The sequence below is a fragment of the Poecile atricapillus genome, chromosome Z (assembly GCF_030490865.1).
Source record: "Poecile atricapillus isolate bPoeAtr1 chromosome Z, bPoeAtr1.hap1, whole genome shotgun sequence".
Taxonomy (NCBI): domain Eukaryota; kingdom Metazoa; phylum Chordata; class Aves; order Passeriformes; family Paridae; genus Poecile; species Poecile atricapillus.
Window position 1 is genome coordinate 25,711,238 of NC_081289.1, and position 23,390 is coordinate 25,734,627.

The 23,390-nt window shown below is 52.6% G+C and overlaps 3 protein-coding genes across 4 annotated transcripts; 2 read left to right on the forward strand and 1 right to left on the reverse strand.

Moving 5' to 3' along the window:
- LOC131573831 (arf-GAP with dual PH domain-containing protein 1-like) lies at positions 1-6,821 on the reverse strand. The gene is made up of 11 exons (XM_058828106.1): positions 6,534-6,821; positions 5,411-5,541; positions 4,446-4,537; positions 4,265-4,347; positions 3,451-3,563; positions 2,668-2,814; positions 2,186-2,269; positions 1,806-1,868; positions 1,238-1,309; positions 514-745; positions 1-426 (listed from the first exon to the last, which is right to left on the reverse strand). The coding sequence occupies exons 1-11, from the start codon at positions 6,622-6,624 to the stop codon at positions 398-400; spliced, it is 1,137 nt and encodes a 378-aa protein (XP_058684089.1). The 5' UTR covers positions 6,625-6,821; the 3' UTR covers positions 1-397.
- Positions 6,822-6,930: 109 nt separating this feature from the next.
- Positions 6,931-13,112, forward strand: LOC131592702 (nucleolar protein 12-like). Of its 2 annotated transcripts, XR_009280694.1 has the most exons (7): positions 6,931-7,842; positions 7,930-8,035; positions 8,134-8,182; positions 8,599-8,741; positions 9,614-9,714; positions 10,282-10,615; positions 12,559-13,112. XR_009280694.1 is itself a non-coding variant. In XM_058864407.1 (6 exons), the coding sequence occupies exons 1-6, from the start codon at positions 7,763-7,765 to the stop codon at positions 10,451-10,453; spliced, it is 651 nt and encodes a 216-aa protein (XP_058720390.1). In that variant the 5' UTR covers positions 6,931-7,762; the 3' UTR covers positions 10,454-12,492. The 2 variants fall into 2 exon arrangements, 1 of the variants encoding a protein (XP_058720390.1); XM_058864407.1 differs by lacking the exon at positions 12,559-13,112 and having other exon boundaries at positions 10,282-12,492.
- A 1,558-nt stretch (positions 13,113-14,670) lies between these two features.
- Positions 14,671-23,008, forward strand: LOC131592823 (TRIO and F-actin-binding protein-like). Its single transcript, XM_058864622.1, has 8 exons — positions 14,671-14,885; positions 15,985-18,586; positions 18,675-18,876; positions 19,283-19,634; positions 20,404-20,536; positions 20,900-21,883; positions 22,154-22,249; positions 22,991-23,008. The coding sequence occupies exons 2-8, from the start codon at positions 18,311-18,313 to the stop codon at positions 23,006-23,008; spliced, it is 2,061 nt and encodes a 686-aa protein (XP_058720605.1). The 5' UTR covers positions 14,671-14,885; positions 15,985-18,310.
- Positions 23,009-23,390: the final 382 nt, after the last annotated feature.

The following is a 23,390-nucleotide window of genomic DNA, read 5'->3' on the forward strand; positions in this document are numbered from 1 at the left end:
TCAGCTGGGGTGGCTGGCTCCAGCCAGTTTTCTTGCACCAGGTGGGTGGCTGTCTGCAGTTTCATGCAGGAGTGATGCTAGGTCCCACACCCAACAGAGTAAGTGCCAAAGTTTTCAAGGCCTGACTGACAGGCAAGACCTGTCAGCATCCAGTCAGATCACAGCAATTTAACATGGACAGGCCGTACTGAGGATTCAGATGCACAAAATCTTGCCTTGAAAAGAAGCAGCTTAATCAGGCCCTCAAAACAAAGTGGATATTATATGGGGGCAAAAGTGCTTCAAAGGGTGCTCCAAGAGCACTATGTTTCTCTGATGTCAATCTCCTCTCCTGTCCTGACAGCAACCCAATAGGACCAGGTAGAGTTGAGTCATAGTGAGATTCCTGCATGGCTTCCTAGGACTTAAACTTGAAGTAGGCTTCAACTGTAGTGAAGAAAAAAGGTGGTGCATTAGGGCAATACCCTGAATGGGAGTGGCAGGAGGGAAAGGAAACAGCATCCAGGCACTTACTTGCATATTCCTGTGGTGTCATGGCCTGCTTGATGACACTAGTGAAGGCTCTGATCCACTCCAGCTGGTCAGTCTCTGTCTCACAGGTGAAGAGGTATTCCCGGTCAGGGGTGACAATGGTGATGCCATAGTGCCAAGAGAAGTTGCCCTGTGTCCCTGAAGGCAATCCCTTCTGGACACTATATCCATTCTCTCCACTGCCCACAAATACTTCACCCTTAGCAAAGGCGTCCTGCACATCGGGAGGGAAAGACAGTGATTTATGGACTCTCAGAAGAACAAGAGAATCATTACAGTGCACCTAAGGACAGGAGGAGAGTGTGTGAGGATCAGGGATGTAGCAGCAAAAGGTTTTGGAGGTGATCAGGGGATTCAGAAGAGCAGTGAGTCTATGCTCAAAGGCAGTAGTGAAAAGGAAAAAATAAGGACATGAACCTCAAGAGGTCTGAGAGAGGAACTGATGCTCTCACCTCTCTGTGTCACCCTCCCATCACCACCTTTACACTGCTGCCCTCCCTGTTCCCACTGTTTGCAGGCAGTGCAACAAACACACAAAGCATGTGATGAACTAAAAGGGATGGAAAAGGGAAGACCTGGAGTCCATTCATAGCAGCTGGGAAACCTGCAAGACACCCTTACTGCAGAGCACAGACCCTGTTTGTGCTTTGACCCTGCCCTCAGCACCGTTGCCTGCAGCTGCCCGGCGGTCTCATCTCCCTCTCACCAAAGGATCCTTGAAGTACATGAGCCTGCGGTGATCCAGTGTGAACCAGCGCTTCTTGAAAGCCTCTCTCTGCTGTGAAGGGAAGAGGTGACATGTGTGAGGGGACAGTGCCCTCTGCTGCGAGCAGTGCGAATGGGTACCCCAAACTCATCCCAACCACTTGAAGCAGGCCCCTGCCTTAACAGCAACCTCCTCCTCGCCCTTTCTGAGCTGAGAGTAAGGGTCAGTATCCAGCTGCTGTCCCCAACTCCTGAACTTCGATGAAGGACCCCAGAGTGGAGACAGAAGAAATCTGGACACTAAATACCTGTAAGGTCACTCACACACAGACACATGCAGAGAGATCTGTCGCTCTGGGAGAAAGCAGGGACTCTGGCTTCATCTACTTTCACATGTGTCCTTCCCCTTCCTTTTATTCTCCCCTCCCTTGGTGCACACACACTGTTCCCACGGGTGTCTAAAGAGTCAGGGGGAATGGGGAAACAGCAGGAGAAAAACATTGAAGTAGGGAAAGCCAGTGGTGCTCTGACAGGCCCTTGTTAGATTTTTTTCTACCATAGCAGCTCACCTTGGGACCAGTCTTCTCCATGTACCCCTCCTTCAAGAAGTTTCTCGTCAAACGATTTTTAATCTGACAAAATGGCAAGAGTAACATCCACTTAGCTGGGCCTCTTTGCTAGTCATTTCCCTCCCCCACCCTTCTATTCCCCCAAATTCAGTCTCTTTCTAAATTTATATTTCCCAAACTGCCTAGCTAGGCATCACTTCTGCCTCCAAAATGCTGAGAAACAGCAGAGAGCATCTGTTTTCTGACCACCACAGGCCCTTTTATAAACACCTTCTCATCCTTTTATCTTTACCCTGCAATTTCCACTTCTGTACCTGGGGTTGTAACAGTAACTAATGAGCACTTTTATCACAAAAGCAGCAGGAGACTCAGGGCCTTACCTCATTATCGCTGGCAATGGGAAATGCCACCTTCAGGTAATGAAACTGCACAGAGCGGATGGCGTTGAACCAGTCCACTACCTCCTGAGGATGGAACAGGACAGGACAGAAAGTTTAGCCAGGGCAAACAGTGGGCCATCTAAATTCACCTAGCTGCACCCAGCCCTGTGTTAACTACAAACACAGCCAGGTCTCCCTCTGCAGCATCTCCCTCACATGCACACAGCCAGCACGGCTGCCCCATTCCCCACATGCACAGGCAGCACACATTCTATAGAACTCCTCCCACACAAACCAACTCAGCCAGTGCTCCTGCCCTGCTCCCTGCAGCAAAACTCTCTTACAGATACACAAACACAGAGCCAGAACCCCCACCCAATTACTACAGCAACTCACACACACTCATCCTACCCATGCTTCATACTATTTAATATCAGCAGCTCCTCAATGCCTTTGCAGTGTTTGATGCTAAAACCAGATACCTTTCCACTTTCATGGTAGACAAATATATTCCTGGTCTTATTGTCTTTGAGATAGGTGATCTGCAGGCCATTGGGGTTCCCAATCTTCTCTGGCTGGAATGTAGCATTGATGACATCTATTTTAACATTGATTTTGGGTTCTTTGCCCTGAAAACAGAAAGGCATTGATCATGCATGAGCAATTCTATAAGAAAAGAGACCTGAGCTGCTGACTAAGTGGAGTAAGGCAGGGTCAGAGGCCTGATGCAGGTAGAGAACCTTGTACTTGGCCTTTTTAAACCTTCTGAGGTTCATATCAGCCCGCTTCTGGAACTTGTCCAGGTTCCTCTGGATGACATGTCCTGCTTCTCCCTACCCTGAGCCATTCCCTCCCTTGTGACAGCATTTTAGCTCTTGCCCCACTCATTTCTGAGAGATGAATGAGCAGAAAATAGCCTTCCTCAAGACCAACCAGAGAAAAGGTTTTTGCCGACTTGGCCCACAATGGGGTGATGCTGGTTCCAGGAATGGTGCAGGATTACACATCCAGGCAAATGGATAGGAGTTAAGTGAAAGATCAGTCCTTTCCTCAGTAGTGAAGGAAGCACAAAGGGAGAGCATGAGGAAAAGTCACTCTGACAGCAGTAAGAGGACCCTTCTCCTTAGTGACATGTTTTGTTATCATCCCTGAGTTGGCATGAGCAGGGCACTCTCAGAAACATGTATAAGAAATCAGAACATCTCTGTCACCCCGCTGCTCTGGGTGGAGTACACACTGAGGTGGGAGTTGACCACCATACTCACATCCTGCTTGGTGAAATACTTCAGACATCCCTCTCTCTCAGACAAGAGGAACTTGCGGGGTAGGAACTGCCCGTTGTCTCGACCTCGCTTCCAAAGGATGCCTTCCTTCACCCCTTGGAGCAGAAAAACCACTTATAACAGCATTTCCCCACAGGCATGGCAGGCATCAGAGAGCTGCATGCAGCCTGGGGCCCAGCCACCCCTCTGAGACAAAGAACATGATGGACTATTGCTGAGAATAAACACTTCAGATGTTTCACCTCTGACTTACAACTAAAGATGGTGGTGTTCCCGTGTTTGCAGTGCAGATAAGCGCTCACCAAAAGACACTCCCATGTTCTTTCCACCTCCTAGTCCTGCTCCCACTGCTACATCTGTGCGAGAGCTGTCTCCTGTGAACACTAGAGTCTTGGCCCATGCAGACTCTAGTGTGGGACCAGAATTCTTCCCACTTGGCTCTGCAGGTTCCAATGCCCTTTGTCACAGGACTGGATGTGCCATTTCAAGGACAACTGCCATGGTTAGAGGGAGTGGCATGCAGAAGGACAGATATTCCTTATTGTAGATGTCTGTCTCCACCAAGACATCAAATGCCTTTGAAAACTGCCACCTGGTAAAACCAGGCTTTTAAGCTACCTGTGGCAGTGCCAGCCTATGTTGTCCACAATTTAACACCCCCAAAACTATGCCCTGTAAGTACCAGTTTGGTTCTCAGGAGTACATGTGAGATTTGCAACACTGACACCTCATAATGCTCCAAAGTTTCCAGTAAAGGCAACAAACAGGATGTTTTGATGCTGTGTTCTGCTCTTACCATCAGAATACGGCAGCTGTTTTCCTGGCTCAGTAAATTCTTTGCGTTCATATTTGGCCCGTATCCACTGTTCTCTCAGCACTCTATGGAGAGAGGTGACAGGTAGATCAGAAACGAACTAGAGGAATTAGGGGAACAGAGGATTGCCCTTCCCCCTTTTCTTCTGTATGCAGCAACTTACTGGCAGTCATTGAAGGTTGGCTGGTAATAGTAAATAGGGATGTGAGCTTCATATATGGCTTTAGTCACAGCATTCCCATGCTTGGCCAAAAACTGCAGAGTTAGAGAGAGAGTTAGTGCCTTGCCTTTGATGCAGACTCGTGTTGGACCTTTTCTTCCCTGACCCACTACAGGGCTAGATGCACATCAAACTCTAATGGAGCATTCTCTTTCCCCTCCATTGCAACATCCCAGCAGTCTGGCTGCAGGAAGGTGGGTCTCAAAGGTCTTATCTACTCTCAGACATTACACTGATTGCACCTGAATCAACAGAGTGCCATAAATGTCACTTCCGTAAGGCTGGGTGCACACACGTTCAGTGGATTTGCTGCCATGCGCCACATCTCCTGGAGAGCTCAACAACAGCTCTGCAATGCCATCTGGAAGGACATTCCAACCTCTTCCAAAGAGCAACAAGACACAGATTATTTTCTTTGGATCTCCAGAAAATATTTTCAATCCCCTGAAGGTTAGTGAGTTGAGGGGGCTGTAACAGGGAGAAGACAAGTTCTCATAAGTGCTGTTTTTCTCAAGAGATCATATTATAGCTGGAAACTTCTCAGAGAATGGAATTGCCCAAGATTTTCCCTTTGGACTTCTGAAATCAAGAGACATTGAGGGTGGATGGTCTTGGCAAGTGGAAAACAAGTAATCTGAAGCAACAAAGACCCTAAGCCTTAGTAAAATACATTGCAAGAGCTCTACGTTTGCCATAAAGTAACAGGACATGATGAGACACATAAGGCAAGTATATCCTCCCTCTCCCAGTGAGTTGTGAGGAATTATCTCTGATTATCATGAGTAGAAAGGAGACTGATTAAACCAGATTACATTCCAACTCTGTGAGGTCAAAGGACTAATTTTGCCAGGACTAGTGTATAGTGTAGCCCAAACCATCTGCCACATCCATGGGGATAAAGATCTCACCTGCACCTGAGCATCATCCCAGTAGTCCATCTTCAGGGATTTGACTTTGCTGATGCTAGGGATGTTGCGGTGAATTCCTGAACAGCTGAGGCATATAAAGACACCCAAAGTAGAGGATGCCCAGTCAGGATCTGAGAATATGGAAAAGGGTATAACTAAAACTGGTGAATATTCCTGGGAGGTATGCCTCACCTGAGAATGTAGTCCTGAGAAACAGGGAGCTGCTGACCACAGTTTCATCCAAGCTGAGTAATTAATACCCAAGGCATGGATGCCAGTCAGGAAAAAAACACAGCTATTAGTCCCTCCTTCCCCGTTCCAATCATTTTCACTACATTTTTAATGACCTGTATCTTGAAAAACTCCAAAGTGGTCTGTGAACTCCCTTTGTGTAAAGGATCACCCAGACAAAAATGAAACCACCTTTGGGAAAAGATCCCAGGAGTTGTTTAGTGCATCGCAGCAAACCCCTAAGAGTGCTTAGCTCAGAAGTGGAAAACGTCCTTGAATCTAAAACTCTCCTGGAATAATTAAATAGGGCAAAATGGTATTAATTTGCACAGTCTTAATTTGGCTTGGGTGGTACACTCCTTTTGGAGGTGTATGATGGGTGTTTTTAGCAGCACTTGTAGGGCCTCAAACTGGGTACCCTGCTGAGAAGGCAAACCCTTCAGTAAATGAAATTTCCTAGGCAACTGTGGCAGGTTGTCAGTTCAGAGCTGAGTCATGGCAGAGACAATGCCCTCCTGAATCATGCCTTCTTTCTGGAGAAGTTAGGATTTCACTGGGAGCTTTCCTGTCAGGTCCTGACTGGGCATGACCTTGATTTGCATTTGAGATCTGACATGACTACAACCCACGGTGCTGCAGCTATGCAGCCCCTGCTAATCTGGCACTCCCACATCCCTGTCCTTCCCACGAGTGCTATGGCAGCATCTTCTCCCTCCTCCCCTGGCAACTCTCCTCCAGGGAGAAGAAATGAATACCCAGAGCAATGCCTCCCTCCCCTTTCTCTCCACCCCAGGCTCCTGGGCAGTCCAGATAGCCAGCACTGAGTGGCTGCTAGAGATCAGCCCCAGCTCCCTGCTTCCAACTCTTCCTCCAGCATCCTTCGGGGACTCACCTGGCTTCCCGCAGTCCGCACACAAAGAGTTCTCTGCTCTTTTCCACACTTCTTTCAGGGCCTTCATGTTCCGCTCGTTTCCTCCAGCCATCACCTCGGAACGGTGTCCCTCCAGGCAGGGCAGGACAGGGCCAGGAGGGCAGCTGCCTGCACCTTATGCACCTGCAGGCCAACCCACTGCGTTATCCAGGAGAGAAGGAGAAGCTCTGGCAGACAGAAGGAAAAGAGGAAGGCAAGAGAAACCTAATGTTAAGGTTAATGGAAAGGGTACAGAGGCCTGTCGGTGCACCTGAGAACTGGCAGGGGCAGAGACTGGAGGCTGAAGTGCACCCAGACTGTGTGAGGAGCGAGGAGGAGGACGAGACCTGCCCCCATGGGCGTGGAGGGAAGTGCAGCAATTAACCACAGAACTGGTTTTTCCGCATTTCTTCTGGTGAAAGGACAGGCCAGGAAAAGAGCGCAGGCAGCAAGCAAGCTGATAAAGGAAAGCTGGCTGTGGACAAGTGACTGCCAGGCTGTGACAGGACTCCTGTCGGGACTCGTCATGCTCTGTGGGCTAGGGGGACTGCCCCCACAACACTTCAGAAACTTCCACCGAAGTCAGCTGGCCACCACACAGGCATCACACCCATTTTTAAGGTGAGAACAGGGGAGTAATAAAGGTTCAGGAGCTCAGCCAATGTCACCCTAGGCCATCAGAACACGGCAGTCCTGATGCACCCACCAACTCATGCCAGTACCTCTCTCCACCACTACAGCAATCTTGGCTGTCCAGCCATATGCTGCGACTTGGACACAGCATCAGAGCCAAGACCCATCTGCACAATTGCCCTACCCGGATAAGAGGAGCAGCACATGCTAACGCCAAGAAATGACAATAGCTTGAAATAAACTCAGAGCTCTATTGAAGAACTGCAGATGTTAACTATTCGGAAGAGTGACATTTATTAAAGAGACGTAGATGCAGAACACTCTGGAGCGCCAGAACGAGTCTCGGGCTGTGAGATCGGGTGCTACACTGCGGCGTTCTCCGCACAAGGCAGCGCCACAGAATCTTTAGCTGGGAGGAAGCTGAAGAGGAGCGTAGCCTGAGGCTCGCACGCCCGAAGCAGAGCGCAGGCCGGGCTCGGGGCCGGGCACAGGCGCACGGCAGCCCCGGGGGCGGCGGGCAGAGCTGCCGGCGTTCCGGCGGAAGGGGCGGGCACCGGCAGCAGCGGCGTGGGGCAGCCATGGGCCGCAAGAAGAACAAGAAGGGTCCGGGCGGCCGCGAGGGGCGGCTGGTGGTGACTTTCGACGAGGAGCGGCGGAGGTGAGGCCGGGCAGGAGCCAGGGCGGGAGGCGGGGAAGGAAGGCATCCCCCGGTCGCTAAAAGCCGGGCGGTTCTGTCCTCTCTCAGGGAGTACCTGACCGGCTTCCACAAGCGGAAGGTGGAGCGGAGGAAGGCGGCGCTGGAGGAGATCAAACGGAAGCTGAAGGAAGAGCAGAGGAAAATGAAAGAGGAGGTGAGGGAAGGGTCTCGTGTACCCCCTCGGCAGGGCGGGCAGTGAGAGAGGCAGGAGGGGCGGGCAGAGGCGCCGCATGACCTGTTTCTGTTCCTCAGCGGCACCAGGAGTATCTGAAGATGCTGAGCGAGAGGGAGGAGGCGCTCGGTACGTGCTGGGCCCTCGGTGGGAGGGAGGGAGGGAGGGAGGTGGGCTCCCGTGGTCCGACAGCCTTGACTGGGTGCTGAGAGCTGGGGCAGGGGCGCTCACACGCTGTCCCACAGCAACAGCCGCTCGGTGCTGTCGTGTTCCCCAGCAGTCCGAGCCGTGACCCTGCAGCCCTCTGTCCCGGGAATCATGAGGGTTCTACAGAAAGGAAGGGGCAGGAGAGCATCTCTAAGGTGTCACCAGGTCCCCTCAGGGGGGAGAAGGAACTTGCCCTCCAGGCTTGCAGTGCCAAGCCCCTCTGCCCTTTATCCCTGCGCGCCAGGGCAGGGTGTCACCCCTGCCCAGCATCAGGAACAAGTGAGTTTATCCCGTGAAAAGCTGGGCACTCTGCAGTGCAGGATGTCTTGTGTTCCCAGAGGAGGCTGATGAACTGGAGCATTTGGTGACATCGCGGACAGAGTCTGTGAGCATCGACCACCCAAACCACATCGTAACAGTGACCACCATCAGTGACCTGGACCTCTCGGGGGCACGCCAGCTGGGACTGACCAGCCCCGTGGTAAAGCCTCTTGCTACCTCTCTGTATCAGCTGTTCACACTCCTGGGGCTGCTGAGGTAGGGCTGGTGGTCCCTGAGTATGTCCAAGGCCTTGCAGCTGTCTGGGAACAAGGATGAAGAGGGAAACTCATAACTTTTATATTTTTCTACCATTTAAATTGGGCCTCTAAAGAGAAGGAAATGTCCTGTGTGAATAGCTCACTTCAAACCTCTCTAGAATCCTTTGCTAGTCCCGACTGACCCCGGTAAAAGGAAAAGTGTTACTGGACTGGGTGGCAAAACTGTAATACTTTAAAAGCTGATACAAGACAAGCAGGAAGATTTCAGACTTCGCTGCATGGTCTGTCCTTGACCTCCTTCCTGTGTCCTGTTCAGAAATATTACTGTTAGCATGAGGTGGCATTTCTCCCTCCATAATCCTGTGTTTGGACCACAAATAAGGAAACCAGTCAGTTCTGGCTGTGGTCACTTTTATTTTCAAAATACATGTAACTAAGATCTTATATTTCTTTCATAGAGACTCTCAGGTATTGGTTGTGCTTACATTTGTAAGATCATCTAATCTGAAAATCCACTCAAAGAGGTCTTGATAATAATTTAAGTAAAAGCCAAGACCTTTGGTTCGTTCAATTTTAAACTTCAATCACATGGCCATTAAGATTATGCTGAAGTTTTTGGGTCTTGGGGTGGATTACTGTAAGACATCTCTGATTGTGCCTTTCTGTGGGACTGCAGTAGGAAACCTTGACACTTGGACAGCAAGGGGTGTGGAGAATTAAAAAATCTTCACCTGTGACTAGTTAGTTCACAAAACAGGATGAGACCTAGACGGCAGTGGAAGCACCAGAATCACGAAAGTGCTTTATTTTTAAGGGAAAAACTGATGGATCTGAAGAAGAGAAAGGAGAAGAGGTGGTGAACAAGCCCGTGAGAACAATGCCCAAGAAGTCCAGAAACCCCTTCCTGTCTGAAAAGTACGTGCAGGTTCCTTCAGGCGTGTGCTGTTGGTCTCTGGCAGCTGCTGGGGATGGTGTGTGTTGCGGGATGCGCGGCGTGGCCGCAGGAGGGGCGCGGTGCAGCCCGGCCAGGGGCGGCAGGGGGCGCTGGCGGAGCGCGCCCCGCTCTGCTCCGGTGAGCGAGCGGGGGCCGGGTGCGCTTCGTCCTCACCTCTTCCCTAGTCCTTCATCGCCGCACATTCCGCAGCGTGCTTGGCTTGTCTCTAGGGTTGAAGGTCAGAGGCTCCTAAAGCTGAAAGCTCAGGCGTTCTTCTCATTTTTCAGTATCCAGGTTTTACAGCTGCTTTGAGGGCATGGAGAGTTACTTTAACTCTGTGGGGTCTGGGCAGCACACTGCTCACAACATTCATTTTTGTTGTTACCGCACATGGAGGCTTGCAGGTTTCCCGCATAGCTTAGAGGGACTTGCCATGTCTGGCATCCATTCCTGCTGGGTCGCACAGAGCTCTCCAGCTATTGTTGTGGTGTCGCCTTGCTTCTGCAAGCTTTAGTCCTCAAACATTTTTCTCTTTCTGCCCTGCACAGAATCTCTTCTCTTACTGCCACGCTGCACATGCACAGCCGGAAAAAGACAAAAGGAAAGAGATCCCAACGTGGGCAAGGCCCACGTAAGAAAATCCAGAAGTCCAGCACAGGGCGAACCACCAAAACTCAGCGTCGGAGGCTGACTGGAAAAATGGGCCGTGATCAAGATTAACAGAGAAATTAGTGTTCAGACCACCAGCTGGGACAGTGCTCCACATCTGGGCTGCTGCTCTTCAGGACCCTGTCATTGTGGGCAGGCATCTTGTTTACATGGCATTCTGACTGGCCACGAACCCAGTTCAGCCTTTCTGTAGCCTTCTGAGCACTGGTCAAGGTGACTAGACACTCTACCCATTTATTTTTGCTGTGATCTCCAGTTAAGTGCCTGGGTGCCACAGAATCCCTTAAAAACTTCTGCTGAAGGTCATGCTCTCTATCTGGCATAAGCCTTCTGTCCTTGCTCCCCCCTCTTTCAGACTTAATACTTGTCTTTATCAAAGAAGAGGATTTGGGGCAGAGTGCAACAGGCACATCGTTGTCAGGGCAATTTGAGAGACTTGGGAGAGCTTTGCTTGCACTCCTGCATCAGTGCCCTGGCATTTGGGCTGTGCAGTAAATCCTTTTTCCATGGAGACATGGTGTCATCTTGTCTCCTGTGTTTCCTCACCACACAACACAGTGCCACACCTGAATGCAGGGGTACTTTTTGTTTGATATTTGTGCCAGGTGAAACTGGGTAACATTGTGAATAAATTTGAAGTCATTTTGCTAAGAAAAAAAAATAATCTGTGACTTATTTGAAGCATAGCAGGGGCTGTGCTAACGCCAGTACCAACTGGAAAGAGTGGGAGGTAATTTCTGGTGTTTAAAGGATATTGAAATCCACTGGTGCTTGGAGAATGTAATAGCTAGGAGCTATTTCTGTGGCAAGGCAGAGCCAGCTAGAGCAGGAATGGCTCATTCCATTGTCTGCTGAATATGCTGATCGTAACTGCGATAGCTCAGGGGAGTATGAAATGCCCTAATGCCCTTGCTGTTTGTGTGTGGCCCTCTCCGGGGTGGGAGTGGCAGAGGCTGCCCTTGCCCTTTACCTCAGGGTTGCTGCAGTTATTAGTAGCTAATTGCCTTTCTTCTTAGGACCTCAGTGTATGTTTCTTACTGTGGTTGCCCTCAGCAGGGGGAGAAAAAAAAATTTGTATGGTTGGAATTTAGGAATACTGGTGGCAAAGCTGTGAGTGAATCCTCTGAGGAGGAGAGTGAGCCCAGGCAGCATGCTGGCCTCTGTCCTGGACTATCCTGGAGTATTCTGCCTCTGTGAGCCAGGCCTCCTCCCATGCCATGTGTGCACTGGAAAGGAAATGACAAAGAAAGAAAAAGCCTATGTGTCCAAAACCCACACCAGAAAAATTTGCAACCCAGCAATGGGCAAGTAAATAGATTCCTCATGCCAGAAATGGGAGGGAAGAGTAAAGCAGTGCCTGAGGCTGCATGGAGGAACATCAGAACAATGCTGATGGCCACCAGCCGCTAAAGTGAATGGCACCAGCTTGATGTCTCTCCATCGTTACTTGTGGAGTGTGCACCCAGAGCTGTTCTCCAGAGTGTGTTCAGGGGGAGGGTATGATCTCAACACTGACAGCAGAAGCGCTATTTCTGCTAGAGGGAGGGTTCTGGAGGGAACACACGTGCTTGTGGCAAGGAATGGGGCCCTCCTGCACTTCACTTTCCTTTCTGAGGAAGGTAATTGCTGGGGAGGTGGACACTGTTATCACTGCTGCCTTGTATGCTTGGATTCAGAGTCCCCACCCTGGGCTGAGTTCTTGTGCACTAACACAGAATAAACACTGTCACATTATTAAGGTGTGTGTTTTCTCACCTCCAAAATAGTTCTCAAACACTGCCTTAAAGGCCCCTCCAGAAAGGTCATGGGATTTAATGGGTGAGCTTACCTATCCATCTGTCTCACCTGGGGTTCTTGGGTGTTTCAGAGCTGCAAAAACACAACTCAGGCAAGGCCAAAAGTGTTATGCTGAACTCGATCTCAGCCAAAGTATCCAAGAGATCCTATGTGTGGAGTATAAATTATTTCTTGTTCTGGTTTGGGAGTTAATGCTCTAGAGCATTCTGTGCTTGGTGGGTTTAAGAGGGATGAAGGGGGGAAGGAGAGGGAAGTTCCGTTTGGAGAGGTGTGTCACACCAAGGGGACTGCAACTCAAGGCTGGAGGACAGGGTGATATCCTTGGTCTAGGTCATACAGCAGCTTTCCCTTCTTTCCAGGACATAGTGCCTTGTTGGGTGACCGTGGACAGAAGGTGACCTGCATGCTTCCTTACCCAAGGAGTTTCCTCTGGAGCTGGGATGGCCCCTGTAAAAGAAGTGTACTGTCTGTTTGAGAAATCTGCTGGAGTGTAGAGTGTGGAATATGGATAAGTTGGCTTCTCCAGCCTGTAGGCAGCCTGGCATGGTAGCTGGGACAGAGCTGGATGACCTAATTGTTCTCCGGATGAGGTGTTAAGAGTGACTTCAGTTTTTGTCATTTTGCTGCCAGGTGATCTGGAAGAATCTCACTTTTAAGTGTTTGCTGTTTCCCTGGCCTAATAACTTATGGAGCCTTTCTCAAGTATCAGCTGAAGTCTCCAACAGCTCCTTCCATGCTCTGAAATCTTTCAGTTCCTGCTAGAAAATGAGTTTTCAAATTAAAAAAAAAAAAATGTGTATGGAAAAACTGAGAACAGAACTGTTAAATCCTATACAGCATTAACCATCAGGATTGTTCACTACAGTATTGATTTCTCCATTTGATTGATTAAAACTTTATTCTGTAATGTGAATTACTGACTCAGCCCTAGCCTGCTGGTTTTGTTATGCAGAGGGTATACTGTCAAGCTACCCCTGAATATATTGAAATGAGGATATGAGTTTTCACACACAAGTTAGTGAGTGAAGTGTTTGCCAGACACATCACAGTTCATACCAGACTTTGGCTTAAAATTATTCTCTTCCTCTTGTTTTCAAGATGGATTTGAGCATTTTGGTGTTGGTTTTTTTTTTTTCTTCCCTAAGCTGCTCAGGAGAAGGCTGCTTTCAAATATAAGGTGCTTGAAAAATGTAAGGTACTTGAAAAAATCAATGTGCTAGTGCACATTTATGGAGCTGCTGCTCCATAAAATAAAAGCAGAGACCAGCAGCTCCCTGTGAACCCCCTTTTCCACAGGCATTTCACGCGTGGCTCTGCAGCTAGGTCACCTCGGGCACCTGCACATTGCTGTGCACGTGCCCCAGGCTCGCACAGAGATGCAGGGCTTTGACATGGGCTGCCACACTGGGGTTGCCATGCATGATGGCTTTCACTGGCTAGACTGCGATTCCGCACACATGCACACACAAAAATCTAATTGGGATTACAGAGGATCAAAACCAGACTGGGAGCCAAAAAGATCAGACAGCTGGGGGAAAACTGGAGTGCAGCAAAAAGGAGGAATGGCTGCAGCGTGTGCATGAGCTGTGTGATAATCAGTGCACTGTAGTTACTACTTTTGTAGTGTATCAAGCTCAAGGCTGTACTCGGTACAGTCACACTGCTTCTTCCAGCACTGTGTTCCAGAAACGAACTCGAGAAAAAAAGTTACTGGGAGAGTGATGAGAACTTTCGGGGACTAAAAGGCAGCTGAATAATGGGTTGTGTGGGGTAGGTAGGTTTAAGGAGTGGATTGCAGACTGCACGTAATGACTAAACAAAAAGTAAAATTGAGTTTTTTGTAACTGTCACCAGCATGGGGAAGAGGAGTTTGAATTGTAGAAGGAGCTGTGGAGGACAGATGCTAGAAATAGGGAGGGTCAGGCAGGGTTCGTGCTTGATAGGTAAAGCCCACTCTGGACAAACCTCTGAGTGCTGTGGGCAAGCATGACCCCCTGTTGGAGCTGTGCCGGGACACGGCGTCCTTCCGCTCTCTCAGTGCTCGCGGGTAAGTCCGCTGCTTTGGCATCTGCTTCGGCTTCGGGACAGATCGGTCTTGTGGCGCTGGCTCCGGGGAGCACAGGGGGAGGCCCTGGGCCGGCGGTGAAGCGGTGCCTGGGGAGCTGCAGGGGAAGGGAAGGGAAGGGAAGGGAAGGGAAGGGAAGGGAAGGGAAGGGAAGGGAAGGGAAGGGAAGGGAAGGGAAGGGAAGGGAAGGGAAGGGAAGGGAAGGGAAGGGAAGGGAAGGGAAGGGAAGGGAAGGGAAGGGAAGGGAAGGGAAGGGAAGGGAAGGGAAGGGAAGGGAAGGGAAGGGAAGGGAAGGGAAGGGAAGGGAAGGGAAGGGAAGGGAAGGGAAGGGAAGGGAAGGGAAGGGAAGGGAAGGGAAGGGAAGGGAAGGGAAGGGAAGGGAAGGGAAGAAGGGGCCGAGCCGCTCCATCGCCGCCCGCTGCACGTGCGAGCCCGCGCGCCTGGGCGCCACGGCCGCGCGCCGCCGCCGGCCACTCAGGAGGCGGTATTCAAATCAATGCCCGGCGGCAGCCAATCAGAGGGGAGGGGGCGGGGCCTCGCTCCCCGCGGTTCCCACGGAGAGCTTCATTGAGGGGGGAGCTCGGCGGGCGGCGACGTGCTGGGAGCCGTAGGGAAACTGAGGTACTGGGGATACTGGGAGGGACTGGGAGCACAGAGCACGGCCGGCTGCATGCGTGCATCCATGCTAGAGGCCCTGGGGATCACGGCATTATCCTGGCAATAGGCCCCGAGAGATGTGGGGAGTAATGATTTGCCCATCAGGCAGTGGGGTAGCAGGGGCTCCAGCCACGGGGGGCAGTCCATGGGCAGTGGCGGGCGGCGATGTTGGCGTGTTTTGTGCTGCATCCCTGGCAGGGGAGTGCTTAGGCTCCCGTGAAGCATTTTGTGTGAACAAGTCAAGCAGACATGCCCTAGTGTGAGGAAGGATGCTGCAAGCCTGGCACCTAGTGCAACTTGCTGTTCTGAAAATGAGTGCAGTGACAAAAATTCTAGCTTTGTTTTTGGCATTGACGTTTGGCCTTGGTTGTTTTGGGGAGCAGCCATAGCCTTGATCAGCTGCTCTGACTCCAATGACCATATTTAGGGCACCAGTGGCACGTTCACATCTCAGATGCTGGTCTGATTTCCTGTCCTTCTGTTTGTGCCTCCTTCAGGCAAATTAGGCAGAGCCCTCCCAGCTCAGATCACGTCCTCAAGTCCGAGGACTCACTCTCAAACCCTGCAGGACAGAGGAGGTGATGGTGAGCAGGATGCTCACAAAAATCCAGAAGTGTGGAGCCCAGTTGTCATGCTAGCAATGCTTGTTACCCTTCACAGTTTTGCAGTCCGCTGTCCTACAGGTCTCAAAATTTTAGTAGGATTAACAAGTTTAGAAAGAGTCTCAGTGGGTTTCCAAGTTTCCTAAGCTGCATCCCTTTATGACCAACGTAATTAAGAAGTAAGGCTTAGTTTCTGTGCCTTTTAAGAGGGAAAGAACATTTCTATCAAAGTAACAGGATTTGTGCATCATTCCCTCCATTCACAAAGCCTCCCAAACTGAAGGGTGTTAGAGCAGTCATTTCAGGGTGCAGTGCCCCTTCCAAAAGAGGTCCTTGCTAGAGCACATTCTTTTATTACCTGTCTTTTTATGGATCACCTTGTACTTGGGTTCCCTTTGATTCCAGTATTGACAGTTGGGAGCAGCAAACTTCACTCTGGAAATAACATTCCTCTTCCACAGCTTCTTCTGCTGCTGTTTCTTCCTCCTTTTTCTCCTGGCTGGCCCCTGCCAATAGCCCATCAGCCAAAGATCTTCGTCTCTGCTATGCACAATGTCTGGTTCAGTGGATGACATGCCTTGCATGAACTTTGAAGCCAACATATTTGCAAAGAGCCTGTGCCAGCACTGTTTCCGAGCCGCAGGGGCTCACCAGCATGCTATCCAGGTGAGCTCCTCCATCCCACCTGCAGGCTATGGACACTTCAATAGGGGCCTCTTTGGTCTATACCCCGACCCCACCTGCCTTTTTAGAGATAAAAATCCCTAAAATAAAGGCTCAGCCAGGATTTCTAGATTTCTTGGTGGGGAAAAACCTCTATGGGCAGAGAGGTTTCTTTCCAGGCATAGGAATGCTTCATTTCCCTGTGCCAGACCAAAGCCAGGAACCAAGCTTAGCAAAGAGGTGTTGGACGCTGGATACAAGGGGCTTGATAGACCCTGGAAGGGAAAGCAGGGGTGTCGCAGATGCAAAGCGACACGGAGGGAATTGGAGACTGGCAGAGCAGGGACCCACCCTGTATTAATCTCTGCTTGACGCTTGCTGGCATTTACAGCTTTGCCTCACCTTAAATATGGTCCTGGTCGATTCTCTGTGGCCTCAGCTGTTGGCTTGGAGCCAGGGCTCGGTTCTGTCCCTGAGGCAGCTTCAGCAAGCTGTTCCCGGAGGAGAAGGCAGGAAAGGGATAAATCTCATGGGGTTTTGGGCTCCAGATACCTTGACCCAACACGATCTTTTGGGACAGAGCTGGACACACAAGCTACTTGGCTGTCTCCGACTGGGCGACAGCTGGTTTCATGTTCACAGCGGGTTTCGTGTTGTTTGACGTCCTCCAGGAGCAACTGGCCAGGGATGATGAAATAGTAATGAGCCTCCCTCTCTCTTTCTCGCCCTCTCCCCCTCTCCTACTGGCCTTGAGCCCTCTAAGGTTACCTCAGCCCTTCACCCTCGATCTGCTCAGAGCTGTCACCTCTGAGCGAATCCTGGTGCGGGCGAGACGCTGGAGGGAAGGCGGCGCAGACAGCCGGCTCCTGGGAGCCTCCCCCACTGCTGCTCATAAGCCCTGCAGGTAACGGGGCTCAGGGAGGATGCTGAGACGCCTGCAAGCCCTGACAGAGACAGGCAGAGGCTGGGACTACAGCCTTTTCTGCAAAAATCATCCTTCCTCTTGACTCCACTGCCTCTCCCTGAGCTATCCAGCTGGTCAGTGCCAACATAGGGGGGCAGTTTCCTTGAGCCCTCATCCACACATGCAGTCTCTGGGATGTCTGCAACATTCAGCACCAAATAGGAGCGTGCTGGGCCTCTATGGCCTCTTGACGTAAGAGGAAAATCTCAATGGTGGGCTGGGAGAGATATCAAGAGCTCTGAAGGCCAGGCTGCTCTCAGAGGAGGTAGAAGAAGCAGGCATTTCCAAGGGGCAGCCTTCATCCTCATCCTTGGCACGCTGACAGCACCACTGCACCCCTTCTTCCTCACAGGATCATGCCACGGCGGTCACAGGGCACAATGCCTGCAGCGACACAGCCCCAGGAGAGCCCTGGGACTCGCTCCATATTTTAGCCCCGCAGTGTGAGGTATACGTGTGTGTGGGCCCGGCGGAGGGCGCGGAGAGGTGAGTACCAGCCGGGAGCCCTGCTGCTCCAGCAAGCCCCTTCGGTGGGAAGAACGGAGGAGGGGGAGCGGGAAGCCAAGCAGAGGAAATCAGCCGCCTTTTCCCTGATGCTCTGCACGCTGGTGCCTGGGAAAAAGGACTGAGAAATCCCCATGCCATGCCTTCTGACCATTCCTCTGGGCTGTCCCTGGAGAGGTCAGGGGGCCCCTGAAAGAGTCTCCTTCATCCTCATTCCCTCCAAAGCAAGGCTGGTGGTCTCAGGACCACCACTCTGCCAGCCTCTGCCCATCCAGTAGAGAGTGAGTCAGTGTGGCTTGGGCTGCCAGTGCTGTCACTCGCCCCCGAGCTCTGCGGGCTGTGCTGACCACCAGCTGTCCTCTCTCCCTGCCCCACAGCTGGCACGAGAGCAGGCGATATCCCCCACTCAGCCCCGAAGCTGAGGGTGAGCACAGAGAAACTGGCACCGACCCCAGCGCCTGTGCCGAAGCCAACTCCACGCTTGCCAGGGTGAGATGGGGATCTCTTGTGGTTTGGGTTATTTTGGTCTCCCCAGCTCCCTTGGCCCTTCAATGCCACTTTGGCTGGGCCCATTCAGCAGGTTCCTGGGCTAACAGACATGTTGAATTTGCCCCTCTGGCTCTCCTGCCTCAGGCAGATGGAAGAAGGAGCCCATCATGTGCAGGGAGGTAGATTTGATGATCCTTATGAGTCCCTTAAAACTTGAGATATTCTATGATTCTAAGGTCCTGAGATGCAAGGGGGGATCAACTGAGACTCTTAGTCCCCACAAAGGAGGCTCTCCCCCTAAAGAGATCATGAGATTTGCTCTTGGATACTCCCATGTGGACTTTTCTATGTTGTTTCTTGCCATCGTTGGTCTGGCATCATCTTATACTCCCACAGCTCCTCTTCTGGTTCCTTCTTACCAGCAGCTTTGGGCTGAACAGGCTGTAAGTTTCCATATATGCTCTTACCTCTTTCCAGCCCACAAAAGCTACTAGTCCCCATTGCAGAGATCTGCCCTATCTTGTCTCCCAGGAAGGGGAAATGACCCGCTTGTGGGACAACACTTTGGGATCGGGCAAACGGGACATGATGAGCTACTTGGGCCGTAAGGAGGAGGTGCGGTCACAAGCCCCACAGGCAGACAGACCCAGGTGGGCTCAGCCTGTTCCCTCTGGATCATGGGTGAGAACTGAAGCCCAGGACTTTAGGAAAGAAATCTGTCCACTGAAAGCAGGTACTCTTGGTTTGCTCCTGTGTGAGATCCTGGTTCTGGTTTGCTTTCCACCCAGGGGTCTCTGAGGTTCAAGGCAGATCTCTGTTTAGATTTAACGTCTCTTTATCTAGTTCTGGCCCCAGGAAGTGTTCAACACATCCATGGGCACTATGTGAGAGTCCATCTGTGTGTGTGCTTGACTGTGAACCGCGGGCATCTCGGGTGCTCTCTATCTGCATGGTTTGGCATGCCCTCGGCTCGAAGTGCTGTGTTCCAGTGCTCCCAGCCCCCCTCGAGGGAGTCTGGGTTTTATCTCTGCCCTCCTGGACCATTTCTAGCTCTCCTCCGAAGACCTGCTTTGCCGTGGACGTGGTGGCATCCCGCGTCGCTTGCGCCTCCCCCAGTAACGGCCTTCTCCCCGTCCCAGAGCACCGTCCTGCCAGCCAGAAGCGTGAGGAGAGCTGGCCAAAGCACCGAAAAACTGACCCTCCCTGGTCATCCACCCTGCCGCGTGCCCCAGCCGGCTCCCCGCCGGCCCGCAGTGACCTGTGGGGCGGCGGTGGGCACCTCCCTGGCCCACGGGCTCGGGAGTCCCACGGGCACTCCGGTGGAGGGGGTGCAGAGGGGCGGCACGGGCTGGAGAGGCAGGAGTACACGGTGCTGGCAGACCTGCCCAAGCCCAAGCGCCTCAGCCAGCGGGATGCTGTTGACCGCTATGGCTCCCGGACACTCAGCCCTGGCCGAGTGGAGGTGGAGAAGATATTTGGATGCGAACGCAGGTGAGAAGTAATGGGACTCCACAGTGATCAGAGGCAGGGGATTGCCCTTCTGTGCTGTTGGGGGGCCCCCACCCCTGACTCACCGTGCTTCAGGGGGAAGGCAGGGCTAGATGGCAGAGCTCAGCTTTCAGCTGTACTTAAATTTCCCTCAAAGCAAGGGTTGGGTCTAGGCTCAGAGCCTCCTCCATTGTGGCACACAGGCAGCTGACGCTGTTGGAAAGGTGGAGCTAAGCTGCACTGCTAGAAGGGAGCAGCCTACCTTCCTCATCCTCACAGCCTCCTGGAAGCTGCAGGACATGCTGCAAAGCAGGGCTCCCCACAGTAAAAGGGGAAGGAAAGAGGTGCTCCCCAGTCCCAGTGTCAGTAGTTCCCCAGGGATTCCACATTCACTGCAGGAGCCACTCAGGGAAAGATGGGGGATGCCAAAAAGTACCCAGCGGCTGTTTAGGTTTTAGCTGGAGGAGCAAGAGCGACTCCAGGGCTGGTAGCACAGCGCCAGAGGGGACATAAAGAGGGACTGGGAAAGGATCCTGGGCAAGTGGGTGGGATGTAAAGATGAGGAGGGAAGCTTGAGGAATAGTGTGAAGAAGACACGGGTAAGGCAGCAGGATATGAAAGCTGAGGTGGTTGACGGGGACAGGGAGAGGCTACGGCACACACAGCATCTGGGGCAGGTCTGTGGGGTCAGGATAAGGTGGAGCAGGGTTTGCCGGGGCTCTGCTTCCAAGCTGAGCAGGGTGGCAGCTGGACCAACTGTGTGTGCCCACAGGAAATCAGAGACGCTGGAGGCCTTCCAGGCCCTGGAGGAGGGCCGTGTGGACCGGCTCGATGGCAAGACGCCGGTGCCACCCAGCAAAGGCCACCTAACTCGGAGGCGGTCCAGCCCCAACCTGCCCAGGGAGGTGAGGCTTGGCTGCACAGTAGGGCCTCATCCCAACCCTGCAAGCTGAGTTGCTTTTTCCTGTCACATTTTCCTCTACTTCTGCCACGTGCTTCTCTCTTTCATTCCTCTTCTCCCTCTTCCCTTTAATCCCAGCTCTCCCTCTGTCATGGATCGGGACCCTTGGCTCTTAAGATTCAGCAGCCCTTTCACCCTTTGGGTGCAGAGAGGCTTCTCTACAGTATGGACTGGTTCTGTGCACAGGAATGCTACTGCTCTCTGGGGAACCATTTAACCAAATCACCTGCCAGCCCTAATCCCATCTTGATCTGCTTATTGGCACTTTTTTAAGAGGCCTCCCTGCTCTCTCTCCCCCGTGACCCAGGGTCAGCGACTCTCCTGGCAGCTCGAGCAGCGCGGCAGAGACCCCAAGCAGCCCCGACGTTCCCCCAGCCCAGCTCGGCACCCCGAGAAGGCCAGCAGGACCCGGGGGGACTCCCCACGCCCTGCCAGCCCTGGCTGGCTGCTGGAGAGAGGCAGCCGGAGCCCACGCTCTGTGAGCCCAGCCCGCAGGTCGGAGAGGAGAGCAGGGGAGCCCGTGAACCCTCCCTGTCGCACTGAGAAAAGCTGGAGAAGCCGAGGGGACCCTGCCCGCCCCCCAAGCTCGGATAGGGGCCGAGCCACCTGGCAAGCAGGGGGTACACGGCAAGCACTGGAGAAGAAAAGCCGAGGGGATTCCCTGCACTCCGCAGGTGCTGGGAAGGGCTCAGATAATGTCAGGCTGAGCCGGGCAGGGCCATCACCGTGGGCCCTCAGTCCTGGGAGGCGTACAGAGAGTACAAGGAAAAGCCAAAAGGAGATCTCCCCTCCCAGCTTGGTGCGGGGGGCAGAGAGGCAACGAGTGAAGCCGGGGGAGCCGCTGCACCTTTCAGGGCCCAGGAAGCCATCGGAATGCAGCTGGCAGAGCCTCCGGGAAAAGCTGACATCCTCCCAAGCTGGAAAGGGCACCAGCAGTGACTGCAAAGGCCGAGGCAAGCCCCTGCGCCCCACAAGCCCAACACGACCTCTGGAGCAGGACTGGAGGGGCCGGGGGGATGCCCACCACCCACAGGTGCGGGAGAAGGACTGGAAGCGCCAAGAGATGCCTGTGTGCCACGCGGATGTGATGCGCCAGCTGGAAAGGGACCGGAAAAGCCCTACTAGATGTCTGGATGTGGGACTACGGTCGGATGACAGCTGGATAAGGCCTGAGAGTCCAGCACAGCATCTGGAGGAGGACTGGAAGGGTCCTGAGCACACACGAGATACACACAACCCTGAGAAGCCACTGGAAACTGACTGGGGGAACAAGAGTCTTCTCATCTACCATGTGAGTAGGGCAGGAGCCAGAGGTGATGGGGACCCTGCAAGGCCTAAAACTGGCAAGCACAGATTGGGTGGGTCCCCTGGGTTGCAAATCTTGTACCCTGATTCCCTCGGATCCTCTGCTTCTCCAGGGAAACTGTACTGCCTGCCTGGCACTGGGAGGAGGGAAGATGTTTTCTTCCCTGGCCCACGCCAGGAGATGGATGCTTGGATCTGGGACACTGAGGTGAGGACTAAACCCCAATGGCTTCAGCTCCTGCTTTCTCCCCTGCAGCCCCAGCTGGGTGGAAGCACCTTCCCACAGCAAAGCAGCACTGGCTCCTCAGGAAGCCCACAGCCACATTTGAATGCCAGTAAGAAGCACAACAAGGTAGGGGCCAGGCCCTGGGAATTGTGAGGAAGGGCAGCTGCCCTTCTCTGGGGGTCACTGTGGGCAGGACCTAGCTCTTCAGCACTTGACCTGAGCAGGTCCAGGATGGTGCTGCCTTCCCACAATGTCCTGAACACTGTGCTCACTAACACTTCCCTTTGCTTAGTCCTTCTCCCATTTCTCAAGTGGGGAAACTGAGGCACAGAGCCTTTTGATAAAGCCAGACATGGGCAAACAGTGGACCTGGGACTAAAATCTCAGTACAGCTGCTTTCCTTTGCTTTATTATTGGCCAGTGCTGTGATGGCACAGAGGGTTTTACAGAGATGAAGTGAGCTTTAGTGGTGTGAAAGAAGATACAGTGTATTGTGTTGGTATTCCTGCAAAATGGCATTGCAGCAGCTATGGAGGGCTGCAGAAAGTGTTCCAGGAGCCCATGTAGCTGGCAGCTGCACATGAGTTCCTGCCTCTGTCCCTCTCTGTGCACATCAGTCATCTCAGCCAGGTCGTCCTCTGCTAGGACCTGGCTTTGTTCTTTATACAAGGACAAACTGCAGCCAGGAAAGAGGCTGTCAAAGGCCTCTGAAACTTGAAACGGGTGACGTCCTTTCCCTCACTTCCCTGCATCAGGCCGGAGAGGAGCCCAAAGCCCTGAACTCACCCTGTACAACTGGGCCAGATCGCCCCAGCTGTGCCAGGTTTCCTCAGCACTGAGCTCTGGCACCTTTCCTTTGCCTTGCAGCAAGAAGCATCACCTTAGTGTGATTGCACAGTAGAGCCTGGTGTTTTGTGATGTACAGTCCCTTTGCCTTTGGGACCCTCTCTAGCAATTCCCTTTCCTGAGTGAGGCCAGCTGGCGTGGCTTTCCAGGGGCACCGGGACTCTCCCCATGGCCTCCTACCATCCCATGCCACGAGCCCAGAGAGGTTCAGTTGGTCGGATGAAACTGAGGAGCCTCAGGAGCCAAGGCGAGGACTCCATTGTGTGCACTGCTGAAAAATCTCTGCCTGCGAAGAATCCCAGCCTGAGAGCAAACCCTGCCCGGGTAACAGCTGGGCTCCTGGCAGTCCCTTCCCGGGGAAGGGCTGAACCCGTCCCTCCCAGGGCTTTACCTTTCCCGGGCCAGCGGGACGGGAAGGGGA

Coding starts and splice junctions, on each gene's coding strand:
- LOC131573831 (XM_058828106.1), bottom strand. CDS start 6,624: ATGGCTGGAGGAAACGAGCGGAACATGAAGGCCCTGAAAGAAGTGTGG. Junction 4,348..4,445: donor CCAACCTTCAATGACTGCCA/GTAAGTTGCTGC, acceptor CTCTCTCCATAG/AGTGCTGAGAGAACAGTGGA. Junction 1,869..2,185: donor CCATTGCCAGCGATAATGAG/GTAAGGCCCTGA, acceptor CCATTTTGTCAG/ATTAAAAATCGTTTGACGAG.
- LOC131592702 (XM_058864407.1), top strand. CDS start 7,763: ATGGGCCGCAAGAAGAACAAGAAGGGTCCGGGCGGCCGCGAGGGGCGG. Junction 8,742..9,613: donor TGGGACTGACCAGCCCCGTG/GTAAAGCCTCTT, acceptor TTTATTTTTAAG/GGAAAAACTGATGGATCTGA. Junction 9,715..10,281: donor AACCCCTTCCTGTCTGAAAA/GTACGTGCAGGT, acceptor TGCCCTGCACAG/AATCTCTTCTCTTACTGCCA.
- LOC131592823 (XM_058864622.1), top strand. CDS start 18,311: ATGTGCAGGGAGGTAGATTTGATGATCCTTATGAGTCCCTTAAAACTT. Junction 18,587..18,674: donor AGCTTTGGGCTGAACAGGCT/GTAAGTTTCCAT, acceptor CTTGTCTCCCAG/GAAGGGGAAATGACCCGCTT. Junction 21,884..22,153: donor AGAGTCTTCTCATCTACCAT/GTGAGTAGGGCA, acceptor TCTCCCCTGCAG/CCCCAGCTGGGTGGAAGCAC.